At 40.1% G+C, this 10,500-nt stretch overlaps 1 protein-coding gene and 1 long non-coding RNA gene across 4 annotated transcripts in view; both read right to left on the bottom strand.

Moving 5' to 3' along the window:
- mlxip (MLX interacting protein) overlaps positions 1-10,500 on the bottom strand; it is a 29,581-nt gene that overhangs the window by 3,712 nt on the left and 15,369 nt on the right. For 2 of the 3 annotated variants that reach the window (XM_085179678.1, XM_085179679.1), the window contains exons 9-16: positions 9,647-10,220; positions 7,337-7,443; positions 5,730-5,838; positions 5,510-5,643; positions 5,180-5,287; positions 4,947-5,074; positions 2,186-2,309; positions 257-386 (exon numbers count right to left, since the gene is read on the bottom strand). In XM_085179678.1, coding sequence (XP_085035804.1) covers positions 257-386; positions 2,186-2,309; positions 4,947-5,074; positions 5,180-5,287; positions 5,510-5,643; positions 5,730-5,838; positions 7,337-7,443; positions 9,647-10,220 — 1,414 coding nt within the window. The remainder of the gene's footprint in view (positions 1-256; positions 387-2,185; positions 2,310-4,946; positions 5,075-5,179; positions 5,288-5,509; positions 5,644-5,729; positions 5,839-7,336; positions 7,444-9,646; positions 10,221-10,500) is intronic. The other variant, XM_085179680.1, reaches the window with a different exon arrangement.
- Positions 8,040-9,639, bottom strand: LOC146506747 (uncharacterized). The gene is made up of 2 exons (XR_014877147.1): positions 8,751-9,639; positions 8,040-8,612 (listed from the first exon to the last, which is right to left on the bottom strand). It is a non-coding gene; the product is annotated as an uncharacterized LOC146506747 (long non-coding RNA).

Genomic DNA, 10,500 nt, shown 5'->3' with positions numbered 1-10,500 from the left:
GTTCAAAAACTGTGCTACAATGTTGAATTTCCTGTTGTGTCATGCTTGTGTGATTTCTGATTAAAAGGCAGGAATATACAGAGATCGTGAAAGATAGGGCATAGTCAAAGCTGTGCAGATGGAAGAAAGTCCCTTTGGGGCCAAAAATCATCCAAAAGTGCTGATCCACTTCTCTTGCAAACAGAGTACGTGGAATGAAGACGTAAAGGACCTTCCCCCCACTTGTATGTCAGAGCATGTCGGTTATTTTACTTACTGGGTCTGAGTGCTGGAAGCGAGCAGTGACGATCCAGCCATTGCAACGTGGTCTGACAAAGCTCTGCTCTGCTCGCTGTTGACACCATCCCATTGAAAGAATCAAAAAGAGGCTTGATAATGATGCTGAACTGAATGTATGACAGTCAAGGAGGAACTTTAAATCTGATTACACAACTAAGACTTATCAAAATAGGCTTTAAATGTAAAAGGCCAAGAGGTATTAAAAAAATGCAGTGTGTGGTTTTGATACAGTCGAAGTCTTATTATCAACCCTACTACATTATTGACCTGGAGAGCAAAGGTAAATAAATACCTGAAGGTTTCCCTACTAGGATGCTAGGTTCTCTCTCACACACATATATACATAATACAGGGTTAGGATACATACTGAGACTAACAAGCTGATCTACACTACAGCAGCAGTGATCAATGAGATGCTTGGCTACAAGTTGAACATCCACAAGGAGCAGTACCCTCCATTGGAGGAGAGTGGTTAGCCAACTATCAGAACTGCAGGGAGGTACTTAAGAAGTACAGCAAGCTGTCCATACCTAACACCTTGGAAACTGCCAAGCAAAGACTCACAACGTTGGCCAGCTGCTTGAAGAGGTACACCAGAGAGATAGAAGGCAGGGGAATAAAGCAGCTGTTCTCCACAGAACCAGCCAAGGTGTACTTTCAGTGGCAAGGGAACAATATGAGAACAGCACCACCAAGGCTGGAGATGGAACAATACTGGAAGAGCATATGGGTAACAAAGCTCATTGGCTAATGAATTTAAGAGAAGACCACAGCAACCTCCCTGAACAGGGTCCAGTAACCATCACAGTGGCAGACGTCCAAGAAAGGGTCTCAAGTATGAGTCTATTTTCACTGTCCAATGTTTTTTGTTTTTTGCACCAGCACCATTTGTTACTTATTTTTCTCTCCGTTTTTTTTGTCTCGGCCTTCTCCAGCACAGTCATCTGTATCACTCCCTGTCTTTTTTCTATATTTGTCACTTTCTTTTTACTGTCTTTTCAGCTGTTGGCACTGCAGAGTCCCAGTGTGTATCCCCCAGAATGCACAGAGTTGATTGGCTAAACGATATCATGTGAGATAGCTAACTCACATCCAATTGGTCTGCGTGTTTCTTCAGCCACTGAACCACTGCTGTAAAGACCAGAAAACCTGCACCAGTTAAAACAGAAGCATCCCATCAGGTTTTAAATCTGTTTTGGATATAGGTCCGGGTCCGTATGGGACTGCTTTAAGGCCTGAAAAGCAGCCCGCATGCTAGTAACCTGCACTACAGCAACAGGGCTAAAACACAAGAAACTTTATCTGGGATGATTACTGCTCCTAAAAACAAACTCCCTGCTTCAAAGTCACTGGTGATAAATTAGAAGAAACCAGACAAACGCAAGGAATTTATTTTCTTTGGGTCTTTTCTTAATAATTTAAGGGGAGAGGAGGTGCAACTGTAGAATATTAAACTGAATAAATAAATACAGATTCCCCTTCACATAATACAAAGTCAATACAGATCTATAAATTCTTCTGGTCTTGTGTGAGGGGAGGCTAATTGGACTCTGGTAGATAACAAACAAACCAATCCCTCTGCTATCTGATACAACAGTACCCATTTATTTTAGGTTATTTATATGAATACTTTTAATATTTTATGGACTGAAAACTTTGAAATTTAAAAGCTGTATGAGGCACCAGTTTTATCTAAACCCTTCTTAAGAAAATAACTTACGCGTAACTTCTCCTGTCGGAAGCCTGCTTCTGCCTCTGCTGTGTACTTCCTGCTACTTATCATTCAGATCTCAGTGAGGTGCCTCTCTTTCTAGTTTCAAGTGGGAGACACAAAAGCCTCCCTCAAAAAATAAAAACTGTTACATCATGCACTGTTTTTACAAGCAGCTAGCTTGTAGAAGGATACAATCCAGAACTTCCAGTTCTGAAGTGTGCGGTTCTTCACATATTCATTAAACTTCTCTTGCATGTGGTCGAGGCGATGTCGTCTCATCGGTACGCCCGTCACAGGAAGCTGCTCCTGACACAAGCTGCAGTGAGAAAAGATTTCAGAGTTAATACATGCACGTTTAGTACTGTACTGTGCATAAGTCTCGAGCCACTCTTTACTTCCTTACATTTTGGTCGGTGCAGCAATGTACTGAAACCTGTGCAAACATACTGTATTTTTCGGACCATAAGGCGCACCGGATTATAAGGTGCATTAAGTGAAACAAAACAGTCAGATAAATCAAATTTTACTCAACTCATTCTTCTTGCTTCCTCCACTTCTGTACCATTAATTAATTAATATTGAATTCTCTCACAGCTGCTCTATTCCCATGTCGTTGCAGTATATTAATGACTAACCTCTAGTGGTGTGTGGATCGATATTGAAATATTGATTCCTCCGATACCACTTATTTATGTTCTAGAATCAATTCTAGAACATAGAATCCTAGAACATAGTAATTTGGGGTAAATTTTTAGTTTATCATTAACAGAAACACAGTGGAAAGAAACTATATCATTTGGATCGTCTAACTTGGAAGGAACTACTTCCTCTTCTGCCTTTCATGGTCATATGCGAAATACGGCTGTATAAATGTGTTGCAGCCCCTTGGCGTGCACACTCACAACAACGGCTGAGCGTAAACAGTGTCATGTGTGGACGTATTTTACCTTCACAAACAGCCAAGACGTGGTTTGCGATACATGTGGCAAGACGTGTTGTGGCAACACCACTAACCTCGTCAAACACCTCAGAGTAAATCATATTACAGAATATGACAAACTTATGTTGAGGTGAACTGGAGAGGAGTGGGACAAGTCCTGCTAGGGCGAGACAGACATCTCTGGCGGAGTCCTATAGTGCTGCAGGCAGGCAACGTGTTCAAGTAGCGCACAAAGTTTTTTATGTCTGTATGATAATTCTGCATTATTAATTAATAAGAACAAGTAGTCTGATGTCCTGTGATCATTATAAAGCCATAATTTAAAATATAGTGGTCCCTCGTTTATCGCAGGAGTTGCGTTCCAAAAATAACCCGTGATAGGTGAAATCCACAAAGTAGCCAACTTAATTTTTTTACAATCATTATAGATGTTTTAAGGCTGTAAAACCCCTCACTACACACTTTATACACAGGCATGAACATTTTCAAATGTTTCTTGCTTGTTTAAAGACTCTCAAAGTTTAAAACTTCATAGAAAGAAAAAAGTCCAGTATTATAGAATGAAACCATAGGCACCCGTGGTTCCCTTTGACGGTGCAACAGTTTTGTCAACATTGTTGTGTTTATTGGGGAGAAAACTTACAAACATACAGTACAGAGCTTCACAGTCACCCTGCTAGAGTTCGAAGATTTATGTAAATTTGACAAGCTGAACGCATTCTGTACTGCACAGGAAACACGACACGACATTGATTGACAATGGTCTACAGCCAATCAGGACGCAGAACACAATTCACTGTTTAAAAAAAAAAAAAAATCAAGCAAAAAAACAAAAACCCCCCCCAAAAACCATGCAAAGTAGCAAAAAAACAAACAAAAAAAATCTGCAAAACAGTGAGGCCGCGAAAAGTGAACCGCGTTATAGCGAGGGACCACTGTACAATAAAAAATCAAGTTTTTGTATAAGGTATCGGTATCAGATCAGTATCGTGGATACCACCCTGAAATTTTCTTGGTATCGGATCTGAAAGGAAAACAGTAGTATCACACATCACTACTAATCTCATATTGTGGATGAATTATCTCAGTTGTTCTACTGACTGAAGTTTGGTCCGTTTACAGCATCCTGCCATGTGATTGCATTTGTCCCTAACCATCGGGAACCCTCACGTTAGCTTTTATAGAGTGGAAAAAAGTTAGCGTTTATCCTCCAGCTTCACTGTGTTTATGTTATGCTAACGTAGCTGTGTCGCCAGCGATTATGTAGCACATCATTTAGACGGTGATGCCACAGTGTTTGTTTGACTTTGGGACCTGAAGCAGATGGAGTTTTGGACCCAGATTACTCCACGAGACTCCTGACTACGGTAGCCGTAATGCTCCGGCAATCCACCAAGCTGCATCGGCACATTCGGCAGTGTGTTTGGGATGACTGTTATGATGAAAAAGCTGTTGCTAATTAGATACAGTGGTGTAAAAAAGTGTTTACCCCCTTCCTGATTTCCTCTTTTTTGTGTTTGCCACACTTAAAGGTTTCAAATGTAAAAACTACATAAGTAAACCCAAAATGCATTTTCTAAATGAAGATGTTTATTATTAAGGGGGGTGGGGGTGGGGGGGGGGGGGTGAGTTGCTAAACAACTTTTTAATTTTTTTAATGATATGACTTGGTTAAACTGTATTATCTAAGTCATAACAAACAAAAAAGGGAACAATTTATTTTTAGTGACAAAGTGCCTAAAGACACAATTTAAAACTGGTTCTTTTTAACGTTAAGTAGCTTAAACAAATAAAACATGGCTCTGAAAATGGTCATGTACAAGAACTGGACTGAAAAAAATGTGAAAAAGCAGCCAATATCCAAAGAAACTATGAAAAAACATCAAAAATCCAGGAGAACTATTACTCAAGACCACTGTAAAAACTCTGGCTCCTTAGAAGAAAAATTGAAATATAAAAGACTTTTGCACAGTGCTCAATGTTTAAGACATGATACAAAATGTTTAAACATACCTAATGGAGGTGTTGAGCTCCTCAATCTCCTCTCGTAGTCTCTTAACTTCGTCCTGCATTTGTTGCCTTTCCTGCTGGAGCTTCATAATGTGCTCCACTGTCTTCTGTAACGTCACTGCATTACTGATCTAAAAGCACAAAGTTAATAAATATGTTTTTAATTAACAAATCAGGCATTAGAGGCAAACATGGTTCTGGACATTTCATGATAACATACAGGTACACATGCTTACATTTGATTGGGACTTTAGAGCAGGAACCAGGTTGCAGAGTGTCTTAAAGCCAATATTTATGTTTGATCGCCTCTTTTGCTCAGCAGATATGTGTGTGGTCCTCCGGATCTGTCATACAACAGCACACAAAGGATTAAACAGTATTATGGAGATTGTATGCAATGTTAAAAAGAAACATCGGAAATGCCCCATGACACTGTAATCTGTGCATTAAGGTCAATCTCAGTTAATTAAGATGTTTTACATGTAAAGTAGGATTTCAGTCCAATTCACAAACATGATCAAACTTATTTAAGTTTGAGTTTTATGTTTGAAAACACGAATACAAACCTGAGGTTGCTCGTTCTTCACCAAAACTGGACTGGTACTGCTGATTAATGACTGTGGGCTGGGTAACGACTGTGGGCTAGGAACCTGATCTAACCCGCAGGGTGACCTTTGTCCAGATTGTGGCTGATTAGGAACTGAAAAGAAAAGGAACAAAAAACAAAACAGGTTTTAACACGTTGTGGAGGTGAAGTTTAAAGTAACTTTCTGAATGAATTCTCACCAACACTGCAGGAACCCTTCTGATTTTTTCGGCTAGAGGAAAATGATTTTTCTTTGGGAACAATCGTCTGAGACTTCTGAGGCTGAGGCACGACGTGAAATCCAGATGCCTGAGATACATGAAAATATCCAAAAAATAAATATAAAAACATGAAAGAAACTTTGCAATAAATATCAATCCCCTTTACTTAAATAAAAAATAAAAAATAAAAATAAAACTTCGAACAAATTTCACTTATTTTTATGTGACACTCATATCGTCACAACAAAAATAAAGTTTCCTCTCTTTAATTTGTAAGGTTTTGCGTATCAGGAGAAACAAAATAATTTGTTCCTTTGTACATCTTAAAATTAAGTAAATGTAGCCTCAGATGAACTGCAAAACAACATATTACAGGTGTTGTGATGTACAGAAATGAAGCCAAAACAAAGAAGCTCTGCTGTGAAAAATTAAGTCACTGCTTCCACGGAAATGAAGAAGGCCAGGTGCTGTTAATCAAATGCACTTGATTAATTGATCATCAGCAGATGTGAGCACTTATATATAAACAAATGTTCTGGAATTTTGCTGGTCTGGAGCATTCAGGTGGTTTTTAACATAATACCAAGGAGCACAACATCAGCAATGAGAAGCATCTGTGACTGCCCAGAAATCCAAGAGGCCCAAACAATCTGATGTCAATCATTCTGCAGTGAGGGTGATTATTCACAAGCAGAAACCATTTAAAACAGATGCAAATCCCCCATGAGAGGATGCCTCAGCAAATTCACCCAGACGTCAGACTGTGCAGTGCTCAGAGATCGGCAGAAAACCCAATTAGCTACATCTCATACTGTACAGGCCCCAGTTAGCATGTTAAACGTTAAAGTTAATGACAGTACAGTAGAAAATTCTGAACAGCCATGGTTTGCATGGAAGGGTTTCCATGAGAAGGTCTGTCTGCATCTTAACAAATTACAAAAACCTCAAAAACCATTTTAGACTGATGATACCAAAGTGGAAAATTTGATCAGAATGCACAGAACCATGTTTGTCATATACCAACCACAGAATATCAGGACAAACGCCTCATAACACCTGTCAACACAGTGGTGGAGGAGAGGCCATTTGGCCTGGTTTTACAGCCACAAGACCTGGGCACCTGGGTAACTGAGTCGACTCTGAACTCCTCAATATAACAAAGTATTCTAGAGCCAGATGTGAGGACACTCGTCCAACAGCTAAACCTTGGCCCAAATTGGGTCATGCAACAGCGACAATGGGGGACATTGATCACAAGTCCAGACCTCAACCTCACTGAATTACTCATCATCATCATTAGGTTATTGCTGCTAAAGGTGATTCTGCAAGCTATAGAATCACATTTCTCACACTGCTTCTGCATTTTGGTTACATTTTTCCAAAATAAATTATCAAACAATATGATTTCTCATGTCTTGTTGTTCATCTGAGGTTGTACTTACCTAATTTTTAAGACATGGTAAAAATTAGATTTGTTTTGTTATAATATGATATAAAACTTTACAATTTATAAGGGGCACATTTATTTATTTATTCATTTAACAAAACTGTAGGAAATAAATTCAAACAATGAGCTGCAAACATACCGGTCCAAGAGCAGGAGAAGCGATGACCACACCTGTGTTAGGGACCAAATCTGCTTTCAGTGGTGTCGGTGTAACAATCACAGCATTGGCATGACCTGGGAAAGGGCCTGAAAGGATTTACACACACATACACAAACGTTACAGAGTGATCTGAAAGCTCTGTGGGAAATCTAACCATAGAATGTATATAAAATATGGTTGTAGCCACATTAACCTCGCTCATTGGTTTGTGGACAGGAGCTCTTGAGGCTTTTTGAAACCAAATGTGACAAACAGTGACAAACTGGATGTGACCTAGAAACTAGGGTACAGTTTTTGCTTATCTATTATCTTCTTTTCAATCAAAAGACAACCTCACTCTACTGCCTAAACCCAGATTTTTACTCTTTTTGACTCTAACGGAGACCCAAGTTTAGTGTAGTTAAACTTTTTATCGTCATTGCACAGTTGTACTTTGTACAATAGTACTGTGGTGGATTTTTATATGATAATATATATATTTTAACTTTCATGTAGAGTCTTAAGCACAAGACATTTTGCTTCACCATGGTATATTAAGGTGGTACAGTAACAGGGCAGTTAATGTAAGGGGAGAGTTCTCCTCAATAATTTACTCTCCGGTAACTAACCTTCCCTAATACACACTCAACGTCTTTCATGCAGCACAACCAAAACAGTAACAGAGATCCTGAACACATCACGATAAAATACACACACACACACACACACACACACACACACACACACACACACACACACACACACACACACACACACACACACACACACACACACACACACACACACACACACACACACACACACACACACACAGCCTTTGGCTGCTGTAGCTTATCTTCCTCTCTCAGCTGACAAGCAGCTTTTTGTTTTTCACCCCAATTGCATGTCAGCAGGTTGTTTTGGGTTGCTGCTGTATGACTGGCTAATTAGATATTTGCAATCACATACATACCTAATAAAGTGGCTACTAAGTGTAACTTCCAGAAGGGTAAAGAATTAAAAATATGAGAAAAAAATGTGACATGAAACTCATAAAGAAAAATATAATAATATATATCTAAAATACACTCACACACTGGATACTTTTTCTTTTTTAACCTGTTCTCTATAACCCATAGAGATGGTTCTGGGAAATCCCTGAAGATCAACAGCTGCCATTCAAACTCACTTAAATCATCCTTCTTCCTCATTCTGATACTGACACACACACACACACACACACACACACACACACACACAGAAGTGTTTTAAGAACCTATGTAATAGAGATGGTTCTGGGAAATCCCTGAAGATCAACAGCTGCCATTCAAACTCACTTAAATCATCCTTCTTCCTCATTCTGATACTGACACACACACACACGCACACGCACACACAGAAGTGTTTTAAGAACCTATGTAATTATAAGATAAGATTGTGAAGATTTAATAATTAGGGTTAATGTGTGATGTTTGACCGTGTCATGACCTATTGTGATAAGCCAAAGCCAAAGGGTAGTCAGAGTCCTGACAGGCCTTTGGCCTAGACCTTGGCCGCTACCTGACCCCTGCAGCTGTGTTTGGCTGGAAGGCGGGTGGGAAAGTTACCCAGCAGCAAGGGGCAGGGATACAGGTCCCTATATATTAGGGGACCAGAGGACACCCCCAGTACTTTTTTCCCCTCTGCTGTTTCTCCTTGTCTGTCTCCGAGTTGCTCTACCGTCTGTGCTAAAGGCTGTACACCCCGGGGTTTTGCTTTGCTTGCTTTCTGCTATGTAATTCTCTTGCTAGATTTCTGTATGTATTTTTCCTGCTGTTCATATGGTTCAGTGTATTAAACTCTGTTCCAAGAATTCTACTCTTTTCCAGAGCATCTTTTTGAGTGTTTGAGTGATCATTTTGCTAAGCTCAAAGATCAAATAAGTCTTGGTTTTCTACAAAAGGGTGATTCGCCTCCTCCTGGCTTAGGCTACTTCCACGCTGGCATTTCAGACCAGCACACTACATCTGTCTTTTAATGTCATCGATGAGTATAACCTCCTTTTTAGCAGCTTTTCCTGATACATCTTACAAAGACTGTCATATTTAAAACGAAAGCTGAAAAGGAAAACATCTATACTTGAAATAACTACCTCAGTGTACTTTTTTCCTTAAAACTCTAACACAAGTGAAGCTACAGTAACTCAAATATGTGTGTGTTACAACATTAAGTCATTACATTAGACATACTGTAGCACTACCTTGTGGTGAAAATTTTACATTTCTTTTTTACAGATATAAAATACTGATCTTGATTTTAGAAACCACAGACCTGTGAGGATGATCTGAGACGAGGGAAGGGTGTTAGCAGGAGCAATCCTTGGCATGGGCCGACTTTTGTTGGCACTGGGTGGCTGTAACGGTCGAGGCAGAGCAAAAGTCTGAGGTTGCTGTACAGAAGTGGCAGCCAGAGGAGCCAGGGTTTGGAGATGGGATGGGTGACCTGGCGCTTGTGCAGATAAGGTGCTATAATCCGAGCTGTGGCTGAAGGTGGTGGCAGAGTCACTCGGCGTGACAGTAGAGGAGGCTGTGTGCGTAATCACAGATGCCGCTACAGTCTCATCCAAGACTGAGGTGTTGTTCAAGGGTGAGGTAACCATGGGTGCTGCTGAGGCCATGTCCTGACCTGGAAGGCACTGTACCAGAGGATCATGTGATAACGGCTGAGCGACAGAGGGAACCTGACCACTGGGCGCCACCTGCCCAGGGAACAAGGACATGTAGTTGTGCGCATAGACAACATCGCTACTACCGCCTGACTGACTGGCCATGGGAGAGGGGACAGACATGGGGCTAGAAGGGGAGATGGGGTTGGTTGTCAGCTGCATGGAGGACATTAACTGGGCCTGGCAAGGGATGAAAAGGAAACAAGCACACTTAGTAAAATATGATACAGAGCAGACACACTTCTGTGGTTTATGACAGTAAACAGACTGTCTGATGGCACATCTGTTATACCCGCTCTTTAACTAACGGTAGTAAAAGTTTCAGGAGTGGATCCATGATTTATAATACTAAATATTCTGAATAATTAATAACTGACCTCACTGCTAACTGATCCTGTACCTTAATTTTCATTTGAAGTTTCTACTTTATTGAAATTTTTATTTTAAAAATATTTTTACC

Source organism: Neolamprologus multifasciatus, chromosome 12 (assembly GCF_963576455.1).
Source record: "Neolamprologus multifasciatus chromosome 12, fNeoMul1.2, whole genome shotgun sequence".
NCBI classification, from domain to species: domain Eukaryota; kingdom Metazoa; phylum Chordata; class Actinopteri; order Cichliformes; family Cichlidae; genus Neolamprologus; species Neolamprologus multifasciatus.
Note: the sequence above shows the minus strand (reverse complement) of the source record. Positions and strands in the feature narration are given on the sequence as shown.